The sequence below is a fragment of the Molothrus aeneus genome, chromosome 2, assembly GCF_037042795.1.
Source record: "Molothrus aeneus isolate 106 chromosome 2, BPBGC_Maene_1.0, whole genome shotgun sequence".
Lineage (NCBI taxonomy): Eukaryota > Metazoa > Chordata > Aves > Passeriformes > Icteridae > Molothrus > Molothrus aeneus.
In genome coordinates this window covers 27,926,315-27,942,480 of record NC_089647.1, presented here as the reverse complement: position 1 = coordinate 27,942,480, position 16,166 = coordinate 27,926,315, and the positions used below count along the sequence as shown (strand labels likewise).

At 46.3% G+C, this 16,166-nt stretch overlaps 1 protein-coding gene across 3 annotated transcripts; it reads right to left on the bottom strand.

Annotated features, from left to right (window-relative positions):
* Window positions 1-563: 563 nt before the first annotated feature.
* PEX5 (peroxisomal biogenesis factor 5) lies at window positions 564-12,207 on the bottom strand. Of its 3 annotated transcripts, XM_066572219.1 has the most exons (16): window positions 12,178-12,207; window positions 11,693-11,895; window positions 11,229-11,264; window positions 10,904-11,036; window positions 10,073-10,207; window positions 8,948-9,053; window positions 7,677-7,767; window positions 7,194-7,310; window positions 6,736-6,828; window positions 6,440-6,559; window positions 5,684-5,827; window positions 3,483-3,553; window positions 3,098-3,313; window positions 2,821-2,986; window positions 2,467-2,624; window positions 564-1,670 (listed from the first exon to the last, which is right to left on the bottom strand). In XM_066572219.1, the coding sequence occupies exons 2-16, from the start codon at window positions 11,840-11,842 to the stop codon at window positions 1,469-1,471; spliced, it is 1,938 nt and encodes a 645-aa protein (XP_066428316.1). In that variant the 5' UTR covers window positions 11,843-11,895; window positions 12,178-12,207; the 3' UTR covers window positions 564-1,468. The 3 variants fall into 3 exon arrangements, with proteins under 3 accessions (XP_066428316.1, XP_066428317.1, XP_066428318.1); XM_066572220.1 differs by lacking the exons at window positions 6,736-6,828; window positions 12,178-12,207 and having other exon boundaries at window positions 11,693-11,960; XM_066572221.1 differs by lacking the exons at window positions 7,194-7,310; window positions 12,178-12,207 and having other exon boundaries at window positions 11,693-11,960.
* Window positions 12,208-16,166: the final 3,959 nt, after the last annotated feature.

Genomic DNA, 16,166 nt, shown 5'->3' with positions numbered 1-16,166 from the left:
AGAAGTAGCATTTCCCTTCCTTTCAGACAGCAAAAGCAGCAGGTTGTTTTGCATGCACTACAGCAGTCTCAGAACAGGATGTGTAGGTCTCAGTGCCACAGGGCTGGATGGGAGATACAAGGGAAAATAAAGCTAAGAAAATATACAGCAAATACTAATCTCTGCACACACTTTCTGCTCCAGCAGAGAGAGAAAAACAAGCCTGTGAGGTTGAGGTATGAAGAAACAGGTGCCTGATGGAACAGGAAGGGGCAGCACTTCCTGTGTAAGCCCCCAGCCTTGACTACTGGAGCAGTCAGATTCCTTAAATGGGTGATAAAATGTAACACAACTTCCTTCTCTGCAGAGGGCCAGAGGATGGAAAAAAAAGTGCATCACTGACCTCTAAACCTGAGCAAGAAAAAAGAGAGCTTTTGGTACAGAGAGGCTCTTCTGCTGGCTTGCTGAACTGAAGCCTGGAGCTACAGCAAAAAGAGGTGCTTTAAGCTTCATCTGCATGCGAGCTATCAATAAAGCAAAACGTGGGTCAAGAAGGGAGAGAGAAACAGAGAGAGAGTCTAATCTATCTTTTGAAAAGTAGTGGGCTTATACCTTTATTATACAAAATACTTTACAATTAAAAAACATTTTCCCCAATAGAATCATATACAGATATTTATAATTAACAAGATTCAGTTACACACAAGATGGGGACATTCGCACAAAGGAAAACAATGACAGATGAGCAAGAGAAAATTAAGACTTCACCCCTTTCCCCACCATTTTTTGGAAGAGGTTACATTTCAGACTTTTATTCCTATCACCTTCTCTCAAGCCTGACCTCTGGGATCTCCCCTTACCCTGACAGGGTAAGGGCCTCCACCCATGTCCCCAGCATCAGTACAATATGCTTGTCTTCAAAGGTTCATGAAGAGACACTGAGAAAGTAACATCTGGCTGTACCAAGAGGTTACCAGTGGCCAGAAAAGGGGACTACTGCCCCAGTTTTCCCTAGCAACCCACATATACACACATGCAAGCACATACATGGGGAAGCATGCTCAAACCCCACAACTTTTCACCCTTTTGGGTGAAACAGCAGTCCCATCCCTCCAAAGCAGGGGCTTTGCAGGCAGTCTGCAGAATGGTTCTCACAGCCAAGGTCTCACAGCCAAGCCGGGCACTACTGCAAATGCAGTCTGGCAAGAGGGCAGGATGCTGCTGTCTTCCCCACTTTGATCATCTGTGAAGCAGCAGTGTCAGTCGTCATGGAGGTGATAATGTGAACCATTCAGAAATGCTCAGGCCACAACAGACAGGCTGGGGAAGTTGCACACTTCACCAGGGGGGTACTTAAAAATAAACAGTGGCCAATGATCTGCCCTACCAGGGCAAAGATGTGTGTGAACCCTTGGGAACATTTTCTCCCTAAGAAAGGTCATTGCTGGGCTTGGCAACCACTGCACTCGCAGGGGAGCCTATCCCAGAGTCACTGCTGGAGGCCAAATGCTTTCAGCAGTGTGGGCAGGTCACGGGCATCAGCTGCCCCATAGAGGTCACTCTGCCCCAGCATGGAGAGGGCCATGCGCAGGGTGCTCCAGATGTTGTCAGACATGGCTCCTTGCTGCCCCCGCGGACCTCGGCTCTTCTGCTGCATGTGCAAAGCCTCCAGGAAGTGCTCCACAGCCTCACTGTCAACAGGAGAACATACACATGCTTAGTGGGAAAAATGGTTCATATCACACTCCCTTCCCCATTTGCTTCTAAAGTATTTCCCTGCCAAAACAGTTTCCTCCTCTTCCCAGATCCTACCCCGCTTCAGAACCAGACGTCCCCCTTTTCCCTCTAGAAGAATCAGGAGTCCAGATGGCCTCTACTCCACCTGTAACTGCATGACACTTGGGTCTCCAGGCAGAGTCCACACACTCCCTCTGCTCTCCTATTGTAGGAATGTGCCCCCTATTGACAGTGACCAAATTATTCTTTGCTTAAAAAGGAAAAAAGCCCAGAAGTTTCTCTCCTCAATTTGGTAAAAAGACACCTCACAGGACCTTTGGGACTTCACCTCAGACCTGGGGCTGCCAACTGGACAGAGGCCAAAAGGTCCTGCCTAGGTAATTCACTAGAAAAAGAAGAGAACAAAGGAAATAATCGCTTTTGTGGAGTGTTTTAGCAGGAACAAGAACCTCTTGCCCCTGGCTTGGGTTTTTCTCTGAAAGAGCTTTGTTATTTTGCCTTTCATTAGAACTTTTTCTGTTTCCAACACTACCTCAGAAGCCATCCTGCTAACTTTATGCCATTCTGGGTAGCAGAGCTATCTCAGGTGTGACTGGTTCTCTGAGAGCTCATAAGAGGAGAAACCTATCACCCTATGCCAAGAGAAGGCTGCAGGCAGTGTGGCCCTGACCTCATTACCTAGGGCAGTCTGTGTCCCACAAACACACACAAACACACAGGTCACAGCAGAGGTGCCCATCCTGTGCTCACCGGTGGGCCCCCAAGTTGATGCAGCTGATGCCCAGGTTGTAGCGAGAGCGGATATACCCCGGCTGGAGCTCCAGGGCCCGACGATACGCAGCCACTGCTTCTTCACTCCGATTCCCATTGGCCAGGGTGGCACCCAGCTTGTTCCACAAAAGGTGGTCCTGGAGCAATGGGCACAGAAAAAGGGCTTAGATGAACTGGATCTCCTAAAGCTTTAAGCAAACCACTCCTTCCCCATATGTCTGTCATATTCCTCCACTCCAAATATGCACCTCTTGTACATGCAGGACCTCCACCCAAACCTTCACCCATAAACCTCCAAGTGCCTCCAGCAGCCCCAGTCTGCCCCTTTCTTACATTGGGGCGCACACTGAGTGCGGCACTGAAGCAATCCACAGCCTTCTCGTACTCGCCACTGAGGTTGAAAAGGACACCCAGGCCACACTGGACATCAGGATCCACAGTGGAGGGGTTGCTGCGCACAGCTGCTAAGAACAGCTCCTTCACCTCCATGAACAGCGAGCTGGAAAAGCACAGAACAGGATATTGGTGTGCTGTGGAGAGAGTCGGCCTCGGGCTGCTTGCTCTGCTCCTGCCTGGACCAGTCTGAGCCCAATCAGTAACCATAACTCACTCAGAGAGCAGGGAACTCAGGACACGCTTGGAAGGCCCCAGGTTTGTCCCCGAGACATTCTCCTCGGGTTCCTTGTTCAGCAGGTGGGCATAGTCCGGTTTATGGCGCAGCCAGTCCCGCAGGGTCTCACACGCCTGCTTCTGCAGGGACTCATTGGTGAAGCTCACTGCTAAAGCCATAAGTGCTGTCAGGTTCCCAGGCTGCAGCTCCAGGCACCTGCAGGGCAAAGAAAGAGAAGTGAATGCAGCACTACATCAGTGTAGGAGACAGCCAGACACAGGAGGTGAAACAATCAAGACAGAGCACCCCGTGACAGCCATGTGGTCCTTGTGGCACTACACACCCAACAAGAAGCCACACTCAGCAGCTCTGCAGCAACACTCACTGTCTGAGGGCGCTGATTGCCAAAAGCTCTTGTTCATTCTCTGCTTGGGTGGTTCCCAGATATTGCCAGGCCTGAGGAAGACATAGATGTACAAAGTTAGACTTCCAGAGGGAAAAAATCAGTCAATAAGCCACTAACACAGAGATTAAATCCAGTATATTATCCTGCACAGTTTTAGAGTGAGATCAAATAGACCAAAGTATACACATTAGCCACAGGTGTAAGTTCCTCTCAAAAGATAGATGTCATGGGACATAAGTCCTCAAAGACAGTAAAATTGGCATTGTTATAGTGAACAGAAGTGAATGTCTACCTGGAAATCTATCATAAAGCAACTGTTGGTAGTTTTACACTTTTAGATCACAGAATCTCCACTTTTAACTTCTAACTGTGCTCAAACTGCAGAGGAATGAGGAAAATGCAGATCTCCTATTTCCCAAGAACAAAATGGCATAGCAGCAGCGCTAATAATAAGGAGACCCCCGAGGCAGGCAGCTGTATGTACTTGTGCAGTGGTCCACTAGCAAGTAGTAACCTTGGAGAGTTGACTTTCAGACCTGAAAGTAGAAGCACTGTTAATTTTACTGAATTTCCAATCATCATGACACCAGTACATGAAAATGACTTTCACCTCCAAGCAGCTGATATAAGGAATATTTTACTAGGCACTAAATCCAAAGTATCTGTTCACTTTAGCCACACCCCTGGTCCAAAACAGGCTAGATAGTTGGGGACTGTCAGCATGATGTACCTGCTTTTTGAATCTAAGTCACAAAATGAGGTATCCACTGCCTCAAGGAAGGAAATTGCTTCATTAGCAAAGACACAGAACCCCGACAGAAGGCAATCTACACCCCTGAATCTCTCGTGCCTCACCACACATAGCTAGCTACAATTCAAGCAGAGCTGACCAGCAATAACTGCAGTGTTCTGCCAGCAGAAGAGCTGATGAGATTCAAGGTAAAGTTGTGACTTGGACCAAAGCAAACGTGACATCTCCTTCAGAGCAATTGTTCATGTCTATTTGATCACTGCACCATTTGTGAAGTCTTGGCTTCTCCTGTACATTCTGCAGTCACAGTAGAAGAATTCAGAATGTTTTTAATACAGCTAGCCAGAATTGGCCCAAGATTCCTTCCCTGAAGAATTCAGAATGTTTCCAATACAGCTAGTCAGAAATGGCCAAGATTTCTTCCCCTAAGGTTTCAATTACCTCTCCATCATGCTCAGCCTGCAGCCCACACTGTCTATGAGAAAAAAGCAACAGTTCTGGAAGGGCATTAACACCTTTTGACCACTTTAAAGCTAAGCAAATCTTCAAACCTTCTGCTTACTTTTCACCTATTACCAGTACCCTAGAAAATTAGATGGCCATTCTTAGAAGCCAAGAACCTCTGTTCCAAAATGTCACTCATATTTAAGTCTCAGGGTAATCAAATTATGTATGTCCAGTCATATATAATTAGCAGGGCTCAAACAAGACATGCTGAAAATTTAGCAGCCCTGGATCCTTGAGGCAGGCACTCCAGAAAGGCACCACATGAGTGTATTTGCACTCTTCCTGAGAATATCCATATTCTCTACCCCTGGAAAAAGGCACACAGGCTATTCCATTTCTCAATTCATCCTGCAGAAGCGATTTATGGAAAAAAGCATTCACTTAACAAGGAGCTGGAACTCTGTCTTCAGAGTAAAGATCCTTCTTTGGCCCACAACTTCAATTAAGACTGTTGAAAACACCCAATCTTTTTGGGTCACATCTTTTCCTATCACCTAGATGAAAGACTTAGTCAGAGCCCTGCTCTAATGAGCTTCTCAGAATTAGATTTTAATACAGATACAGAAAGCACTGATTCGCCATAAGCTCCTACTGATTCGCCATAAGCTCCTCCAAACTTACAATGCCAATAAAGACTTTCACAGAAGCAATTTGAGAGATGAGAACTCCTTGCCTTGGCTCCATGCACAGTCTCATGTGCTCCAAAGATTTTACACAGCTCTGGGCCAGACGACTTGGTGCTTCCTGTAACTGACCTTAAGTCAGAAACCTCCTCCCTCAGAGGCTCCCTGAGGATTCACACAAATCAGCTACAAACTCAGGGCCACAGAAAAATGAGGTGTTTTCATACACCCTGCACAGGTCTTAACACTGCAGGAACGGCTGTTCTGACAGCTCAGCCTGTTATCTCTGTGCCACTCACCTCCATATGATCTGGCTTCTGTTGCACTGCAGCCTCAAAGAGCAGGACAGCATTGGGGAGGTCACCTTGCTCCAAGCGCTTCCGCCCCTCTTCAAATGCATCCGGGTGATCCCTCATGGGATTGTCTTCCTCAAACTGGTAACCCTGGCAGGACAGACAGACACACAGGGGCTAAAGCTTCGAGACAGGCTTAGGGAGTAGAGCACTCTCTACAGCACAACAGTCTAGTCTTGCTTGCAACACTCCAGAGGCAGACCGGCCAGCACCTCATCCTCATTGCTAATTTGTAGCAGATCAGAGAACAAGGATGGTTCTTCCTGCCTGCTCTGCACTGGAAAAATCCCCCAAAACCAAACCTGGAGTAAGTTGATAGAGAAACAAAAGCATTTAGTATGTATTTATAAGATACATAAATTTAGTATGTATCTTATTAGCTTGGAGGGGAATGGGGCCAGATGGGGGGCAGGGATGGGGCCAGGGGACACAACACTTGAACTCATTGCAAAGAATCCCTGTATTCACTAGTATTTGGGGCTGGACAAGAACCAGATGGCATCTGCAGACAAAACCAAGTGAAAACAGTATTTAACCCCTAGATGATCTGGGACAAGGATGTAAGTGACAGCAAAGCATCAGTGTGAGAACAAATCCCAGCAGCATCTGGAGTCTGGAGCTCAGAGCGAGGCAGATGCACAGCCAGTCTCCCCAGGGCAGCCCACCACAGTGCTAGGGCTGAGAGATCCTGTTCTCCCCTACCTTGTCATATGATGAGGAGTTGAGGTCTTCATATTCAGAGAGCCAAGGGTGAGCCTCTGCATCTCTCTTGGCCATCTCCTCACATTCTGCCTGGAGTTTGTCCCAGAACTCCACATCTGACTGAAGTGAGAACAAAGTGTGACTGGAGTACCTCAGCCATAAACTCACATCTATGAACATGCCAGAGAACTCCCTCCTGGATGTTTCCAGCCCTCCTCAGAGCATGCAAAGGAGAGAGGTAACCCTACCATGGGCTCTCAGTTGGCACCCCAGCCCTCCTTCTCAGCCAGCTTTACCTCCACAGCAGCCTTTGCCTGCTCAAATTCCGTATCAAGAGTTGACACGTTCCCAGATCGCGCAAATTGATCCACCCAGGCATCGGATGCCCCCTGGGAGTTTGGAAACAGAAACACACCTTTCTTTTTAGAATTTGGCAACCTCAGGGCACATCCCAAAACAGCAGGAGGGTCTGTAATGACCCTTCCTCCCCATCAGTAAGTACTGATGGCCTATGAAGTGGAAATGAATTCATCTGAATCTCCTCTTCCTCACAGATGCTGTGGGAGATGAGAAAACTCAAACTGTCCAGATACATTCCCATCTTCTGGCTAGACTCTGCTAAGAGCCCAACAGCCCCTCCCTTGTCTCCCTCAGCACTGCTGAGAGCTGGACTTGCCATTTTCCTTTGCTCCCAGACTGTGCACTGTGGCAAAATGCTTTCTTCCTTCAGAGCATACAGGCCTGGGGCTCCTACCTGCTGCTGCATAAACTCAGCTGCCCATTGCTCTGCCTGATCTTGGTCTCTGTGGGTCACCTGATTAGCTTCGATCGATACCCTCCCATCTCCGATCTGGCGGACAAACTTTAGGAACTGCGGCAGAGAAACGAAACAAGGGTGGAGCTGGGCAGATGCTGTGCCCACAAGCCCTCAGCCCATGCCCCCCTCCTTCACTAAGAGGGCTTCTCTCTGCAGAGCGAGCACAAAAGGCCCAGAAAGGTGGGAAGGACCAGACTTCACAAGAGTGGAGATGGATAACATCTGAAGTGGATTGTAGGGCTCAACTCCCAAGAATCAGGGAAGAAATGGAAACATGGGACAACAGGAGGCTTTATTCCTTTACTATCTTCAGCCATCTCAATTCCCCACACCCTTTATTCACAGTAATATAATTACTACAAATTATGTCATTACTAATTCACAGTAATAATTAATCTCAGCCCCAGTCAGATTTCTCACCTCAGTATTCTTGAGTTTCGGATCATCCACTTTGGAGAGGAAATCAGTAACAGTTTTCTTAAGATCATCCTCAGGTTGGTATTCCTCATACCTGTGTTCCAAGACAGTAAAGGAGAAAGAGATAGAGCTCAGTGTTGCCTGATATGAGACTTTCTCTAACAAGAGTCTACACAATGGGGCAGACAACAGTATTGAAGGATACAACCTCTCCTCAAAGATTCTGGGCTTCTCCTAAGTGATTCACTACCATTATCCATCCGTAAAAGTTCAAAATTACTACTATGTTAGCTGTGCAGTGACTAACACAAACAGCAGCAGAATTAAACAATTACAGAGTCAGCACAGTTCTGCAGAGCAGTCTGGATTCCTTGCCAAGCTTACATGCCATCAGACATTGCAAGTTTTAGCACTACCAGAAACAAGGTCATATATCCAGGAACAAAGAAAGTAGGTCATGCCCACTGAAGAGGAAAACAGTGCCTTGGAAAAGCATCAGCTCTGCAGAGGATTGAGGGCTTACAGCACTGACACAACTCAATATGTCTTGTCTGGCTTACAGCAGGATAGGGCCACTTTGAGGTGGTATCACTACCTTCAGTCTTGGGGAAGTTTTGGAAGTGGTGGAAATAACTCAGAAATGTCCATTATTTGCAGAAAGTTATCAGAGAAGCCAAGAGCCAGGTGCAACAAGAGTCCAAATATACAAAATTTTTGTACGGAAAGATCTTAGAAGCCCAAAATGCTTGTGTGTGTTTTGCTTCTTTAACTGAAAAACTTGATTGTACCCAACAGGTACCTACAGAGAGATGATCCATCTTTAACCTACCACAAAAAAACACATTAAAATAATATGCAGAAGGCTGAACGTATAAATATGTCAAGGAAAGGCTGGAAGTGGTTTGTCAGATAGGAAGAATTACATGATGAAAGTTTACAACTAGTACAGTCTAGTAAAAAGCATCTGTTGCAGGAAAAAAGTTCCTGAACTCACTCCTGAAGTTACTTTAAGGAGCTTTGCATCAGGCATGAGATTAATGTAGCCTACACGATCAACATATCTTCCTGGAACTAGAGGACAGAAAAGCTACACTCCTAAAAACTTCAATTTGCAAGCATTGTTTCTGCCTTTCTCTGACACCAAAAGCCTCAGAACACCAGTCTAAGTTAAATGACTCAGAAGCATTCAGGCCACAGCAGATATCTATCACCTTTCCAAGCTTCACCCATCCAAGTGCCAGCAGCAACAGCTCACCTTGAGAAGTCAGACTCACCATTTATCTGCCAAAGACTGATCTTCTGACTCCCCAAGCCAGAGCTTCTCCTCTGACTGCTCTAGGTATTCTTCTGCCCACTTGGCAGGAGACACAGACAGTGGATCTGCAAAGAAAGAACGGGGAGAAAATTAAGACAGGCAGACCAGCACACCTTTGTTTATGCTTGCCTCTTCTACCTTTGTTTATGTTGATCTAAAAATCAAGCCTTTGGTTCAGATAGTGAATTAATACAGATGCCACTGTGGTGATGATAAATGTACGATTTTCTACTTTAATATCACAACTTATTCATCTGCTCCCTGTGGAATACTATGTAGGTCAAGAAAATGAGCAATGCATTACAAGTCTCTGTCAAAAGCAAAGCCTACAAGCACTAGGTTTTCATCAGAACTTTCTCGAAGACCTTTTTAACTCTAATTTATATTTTCAGAAATGTAAAGAGGGAAGCTCAAAGAGTGGAACTACCCAGCTTTCTACAGTGGCCAGTCCTGGAGAATAGCATATACTTGTTTCTTTTCCATAATTTCCAGATTAGGGCACATGTGGTAACAGGACCCTATTCCAGAGCCAGTTCTATACTCAACACAGCATGGCTTTTCAAATAAAGCTTAACCTTTGGGCCAGAAACACTCACTTTGCACATTTCCAAACTGTAACATCCCTCTACCTTCACACAACTGACACAAAATATTTCACCAAAGCGCACTAAAGAGAATTTAGCTTTGTACCAAAGGCAAATTTAGCCTTAGGAGAGGGAATTAGAAAATGTGTAATTAAGAAGCAGTACAAGGCCATCTCCAACTTGCATCAGTTGAATCATAACTTTTAAAAAAGCAGTTTAAAGAGCACGCTTCTCCAAAATTCCCTACGTAACCTAAGTTAACAGCAAAAGACCCTTGCACCTAAATAAAAGCTTCCACACCACATTGTTCATAATTTGACTTAACCATAACACCATCATGAAGCAGCTTTCCTACCCTCCACCCCATTAAGGCTGCTACGGGAAACACTGACTGCTGGGCCCAAAGCAACAGTCCAATTTCACAGTCAGGAGCTCTTCACTACACACAGGCACGTGACTGGACATCATCTTGACAGTAATTCCAAAAAAGGACACTTCACCTGTCACTTCAGCAATGAACTCCTGTGACCAGTCAGCCTCATTGTAATCTGAAGAGACATCACCAGCATTATCTGCTGCAGCCAAGAATTCCTGGGTCCAGTTTTCAGACAGTGCCAAGGCTGCCACACCTGGAGCTACATGAGGGGAAAAAAAACAGAAGTGAGGACTGGAGTACTCAAAGGCATCATTTATGTGTTCTAGGCTAGCCCTAATCATCTCTGATCTTTCTCTTTGTTAGAATAAAATCACAGAAATATTTCACTTGGAAGGAGTCTCTGGAGGTTGTTAAGAATTCTCACAGCAGATTAACATGAAAGTTAGAGATGAGGTTGTTCAGGACATTTATGAGGTAACTTCTGAATTTGTCCATGGCTGCCAATTCCCCAGCCTCCCTAGATACCTGTTCCAGTACTGAACTGCCTCCTCCAAGGGAAGAAATGTTTCCACATACCTAGTCAGTTCCCCTTTCCACAAACTGTGTCCATTACCCCTTGTCCTTCTCTGACTATTGCTGTGAAGATCCTGACCATGGCTGCTGAAGATAGCAACAAAACACTCCACCCCCTGCCCCCCAGACTCCTCTTCCCCAGGTTAAAATGTCCAGGCCCCTCAGCCTTTCCTCTTACAACATGGATTCCTGTCCCTTGAGTACTTTATCGATCCCCGGTGTACTTGTTCCAGCAGATCAGTGTACTGGAAAGCCCAAATCCAGAAACAATACTCCAGATACAATCTCAGAAAAGATCAATAGATAGGAACCGCCCTGCTAGGAGCCTGGCCATAAACATCAAGATCTTTTCCAGGTCTCCACCTACTTCAGCTCCCCTCACCTCGCTGAGGGGCCTGTCGGAAGCTTGACTGTTCAATCTCTTGCATCTCAGCCAAGAGGTCATCCATCTTAAAGGTCTGGGGTGCACGGGACAGCAAAGGGGCATTCTGAGCTTGCAGAAACTCTCCAACCAGCTGCCAAAGACAGAGATGGATTGCAAACATTGCACAGAAGATGAACAGCCAGAGCCAGGGAGTGTGAGAAAAGGGCTTGTCAGAAAAAAATATTAGCATCAGGTAAGGGGTAAAATAACAAACAGTGTGGATGAGAAAAGTTTTAAGAAGATTAATCAAAAGCTACAAGGAGACCAATAAATCTGTTCTTACCTCATCTTCAGTGGCTACTCCCAGTGGTTTGGATACCTGCAGGGAATAGTGGGCAACTGTGTCAACATTGATCCCATGCCCCTCTCTACACACAGACAGTGTGACCCAATTAGATTGTATCTTCCTCTTCCTTGAGCTTAGCCTGTCAACATTTTTCTTGCACTAGCTGCCAGCCAAGGGAGCAGGAACACTTTGAGGGATCCTGTCCAACCCCCTCCCACTACTGTCTGGCTTAGGGCCTGTGACAGCAAGGCACACAGCTCACCACAAACGCCAACATCCATTGAGTGCCCACAAACGTGCCCTCACCCCACAACCCTGCTTCGGGTGCTTCGGGTGACCCTTGGGGCCTTTTCCCCAATAAACCACCACACGACACCAGCTGCACCGAGAGCCCCTGGCCCTGCTCCCCGGCAGCCCCCGGCAGGACCCAGAGCCAGCCCAGTGAGCAGCGCGATACTCACGGCCGCGGCTTCGGGCGTCCCGGGGGGCCAGGCCAGCGGGCCCTGCAGTCCTTCCTGCCTCAGGGCCTTGTCCTGGGTGAAGTGCCCCGCCAGCTTCATCAGGGGGTTGGAGCCCCCGCACTCCGGCTCCACCAGCTCCCTCATGGCCATGGCGCCGGGCACGGAGGGAGAGAGGCTCGGCGCCGATCCCGCCGCGCCTGCACCTGGCACCGGGGCGCACAGACAGCGGGTGAGCGCCGGGCGGAGCGACCGCCTGACCCCGACCCGGCTGCCACCCGCCAGCGCCGCCTCCCCCGCGGGCCCGGCCCGGCAGAGCACGGACACACACCCGCCCGCCCGCCGGCCGGGACAGCAAGGCTGCGGCCCCTGGTACGAGCCCCGAGCCCCGAGCCCCGCGCCCCCGGCCGTGCCCGTCGCCCGTCCCCCGGCGCACTCCGCCCGGCGCCGCCCGGAGGGGCCGCGGGGCTCCCCCGGCCGCTCCGTACCTGGGGCCGCCGGGGCGCGCTGGGCTGGCGCGGCGGGGCGGGGCCAGCCTTAAAGGGACAGGCGCCGGAGCGCCTTAAAGGGACTCGGCGCCAGGGTCACCCGGGTCACCGCCCGCTCCGGAACCCCTCCGCCCGGTGGCTCCCCCCGCAGCTCCGGAGCCGGCTCCCGAGGGGTGTGCCCGTCTGCCGGCCGTGAAACGGTGTGTACATGTATATGGTGTGTTCTATACACAACCCATTGTATTTGCAAATATACATAAATATATATATATGCATAAATATATATATATATATGCATAAATATATATATATATATTCAATGTGTATGGTATGTGTGAAAAAATGCGTATTGTATGATTGGCTTTTCGCAAATATTAAAATGAATATGATATGTGTTATGTTAGAAAGTTATGCTGTATTAATTTTCCTAAGTAGTGTGTTAAATATAGTTTTGGGGTATAACAAAATGTTAAAATAGAAACTATGCTATGCAAGATACTTTTTTTAAAGAAAGGACTTGCAGCGAGATAGCAGTCACAGGACACCTAAATCTTTTAGAGAAAAAGAATTTATTGCTCTCTTACCAGAAGAAACTAAGTTTCTTCCCGCCTTGCTCAGGCTTAACGACGCCGTTAGCATTAAGAGGAAGAAGTTGACGATGACCAGACAGAATCCTGTGTTTGAATGGAATTTATGCATCATGTATGAGATGTATGAATATGCAACAGGTTATTGTTTTTAAGGGTTAATCCTCTGTTAACAGGGGTCCTTTTTCAGGCTTATGCTGCCCAGAAGAAGGTACCTGGATGTCCGTAACTCTTTGTTTTTGTTGTCTCATATTGTCCTAATCCAAATTGTCCAAAATTTTTATTACTCTAACTATATTGCTATTTTTATAACCATTTTATTACTATTAATCTTTTAAATTTTTAAAAATAAGTGATTGGTATTTTTCACAGTATGTATGTATGTTTATGTACATACAAGAGATATATGCATGTATGCACCATATACATCTCATTTTATTTGTGAATATGCATAAATATATATATTCATATATATATTCAATGAAATGTATATGGTACATATTCATAAATGAGCATATACTGTATCAGTACACATTTGTCCAGCTGATGGACAGATATTTTACTGTTTGCCCTGGGATCGCTAAAATGTTGCAGCTGGCAGCCACAGGTTGAGAGTGCACACATTGAGCGGAAAAGTATGTGATACCTTCAGATAAGCCATAGAAATGCCAACTCCTTCCCAGCCTTGATCCTCCTACATTCATGGTTTCAAAGGACAAGCCACCTGGAAAATCAAAGGTCATTTGTGTGTAGCCTCTAAAAGAATGGGAAAAGCACCAAGAGGGGGTTGCACAATGTGTGCTGACTCCCGTGACATTAGGTTGCTAGAAATAAATTGTTTTCAGAATCAAATCCCATCTTCTTTTCAAAGGAATATGCTCCTCTGCAGGCTCCTCTCCAGATTTGTCAGGGTCACTTCATCTGTCCAAAATGTGACATCTGGTGCAGTTTTAGACACAATTCTTTGACAGTTGGTCTTCCTGCCTGCTCTCCTTACAGCTTTGAAATTCACATGGCATCTACAGCCAGTTCTGTGCTAGCAGAACTGTATGGCTCAACAGGAGCATACTTCTTAAAGTTATAAGAATTGGGGCTGGAAATACAACATCCACACCAAACATACTTGGGGAGCTTTACTCTGGACCGTGTCTTCCCTGGCCCCATGGAGGCACAGCAGTTAGTGGTTGATGTGCCCTATGTGCAGCTTAGCAGCACCAAAAAGCAATCTCGTTTGCACACCGAGGCTGTCCTGCAGGACAAACCCCAGCCCAGCAAACAGGGATTACTGTAAGACTCATTTTGAAAGCACACTTCTGGCATCCTGGAAGGTTAAAATAAGACTCACCTGCTATTACCAAATACCAAATCCTATGTATGCTCAGTGTGATCAAGGATTAGCAAGAGCACTTGAAGAGAGAAGCATGAAGAATGCTGTGGGGCAGAATCCCAAATGACTTTCAAGAAGACAGGGGCAACGCTGCTCCTAAGGAAAACCAATAGACAGCACAAAGACATGGAGAAGGGGAGTGTAGGAACTGAGATAAAGCATGGACAGAAATCCAAAAACCATCACAGACTTGGCAGGGAGGAAGACATGAAGTAGTTTCGATTTGTAAATATTTGCAACAAGGTTTTGGGGTATGCCCATGACACCAGCCTATGATACCAGCTTGGCCTTCTGGCTCAGGACAGGGACAGGGAAACACTGCTCTGTAAAAAATAGCCCCCACAGCCTTCCTTCTGAAGGGCTGGATGGCCCTTTATCCCTTAGACTCCCAAAAGACTTTGATGCAACTGGAAGGACAGGAAGTGGCGGTGGTGGCAGAGCATCCAGGACAACCACAGCTCTGACTGTTAATGGATAAGTATCCTGCTGAAGCCACAACTATTTCTGCTTGCAGGCAGAAAGCAAAGGGCCTGATCTGAAGTCAACAGGAAAAGAAGCACAGTCAATGCACCCCTGCAAGTGAAGTGAAAATAATTTAGCAGCAAGAATTAAATATCAGGGGGCCCCAAAAACTCTTGGAGAGATGAGAAAGACAAATAGTACAGTTTCTGAAAAGGCTATTCCAGGCTCTGCATCCTTCAGCTTTTCTCAATACCAATACTCTGTTGAAGGTCCTGGTCCTGATGGAAACCAGTGACAAAATGGAGGTCTCTGTCTGACTATTCCCCATCCTAACTTTGTGAAATTCATTATTTCTTTCCAAGTGCAAAACTTAGCACATGCTTTTATTAAATGGTGTTCTACACTTTCAGGCTATTTCTCCCATTGATCAAGATCATTTGTATACGATTTTTTTCTACCAAATCCTTTGCAACCCCTCTCAGGTTAATGTTGTCTGCAGATTTTAATAGACACAATTTTCTGGTCCACTGTATAAATTACTGGGAAAAAACCATACTAATAGCACACTGAAAACAGTTCTTTGCAGGACTTCTTGATATGTCTTTCCAGACAGACAGCATAGCACCAAAAACTAATCTTAGAATTTTCCAATCAGCATCAGATGCTCCCAACAGTGATTTCAGTAGATCGAGTTTCCCATGTTTCCTAATGACTGTCAGATGAAACAGAGTAAAAATCCTACTGAAATAAAAAATTTAATATCTATTGTTACTTCCTTGACCACAAGGACAAGTCTGCCATGAAAGATTGGTTTAACTTGATCTCTTCTATTTGCAAATGGAAAATGTGAGTTGTCTACATAATATTTATTTGTTCCAATGTCACAGGGGAAGGCAATAAAATTATGCTGGCTGACCAGTAATTAATCAGATTTTCTTTTTTTCAATGTCCAATATATTTGGCCTTTTCCAGTCTTCTGAACCTCTCCACTGCCTAGATATCTCAAAGATAATGGCCATTGGGTCATTCTCCAGTTCTCCAGTTGTCATCACAGCATGAAGTTCATCAGCCCTAATCAGTCTGAAAACCTTGACTTTGCCTAAGTGCTTAAAAATCTAGAATGACTTTTTCCCCACTTGCAACTGGAGCTATTTAAGATATTCACCTAGCCACCACCACAGTAAAGACAAGTAAAAAATGCTTGGAGCTTCTAGGTATCTTTGGTCAGCTTCCAATTTCACTGACCAGAGAGCCAGTCTTTTTACTGGTCTTCCCCTCATTGCCCAGGTAGTGACAGGCACTATTGATGAGCTGATAGTTCTATTCTTTTCCACCACACATAAGGTACTCATTTCCTTTTCAAAGTATCTTTGTACTTAATTCGACTCAGTTGCCATGTCTCCCTTAATTCTTTCTCCTCCAGACTAAAAGCTGCAATTTTTTCAAATCCTTCTGCTTGAGTGGCCAAGGTAGTTATTCCCCTCTGTGGATTCACTTCCTACATTTGTCTCTGTTGTAGCAGCACTGTACCCAAACTGGACACTCAGCCAGTC

Coding starts and splice junctions, on each gene's coding strand:
- PEX5 (XM_066572219.1), bottom strand. CDS start 11,842: ATGGCCATGAGGGAGCTGGTGGAGCCGGAGTGCGGGGGCTCCAACCCC. Junction 5,828..6,439: donor ACTCCTCATCATATGACAAG/GTAGGGGAGAAC, acceptor CTGTCCTGCCAG/GGTTACCAGTTTGAGGAAGA. Junction 3,314..3,482: donor GCAATCAGCGCCCTCAGACA/GTGAGTGTTGCT, acceptor TTTGCCCTGCAG/GTGCCTGGAGCTGCAGCCTG.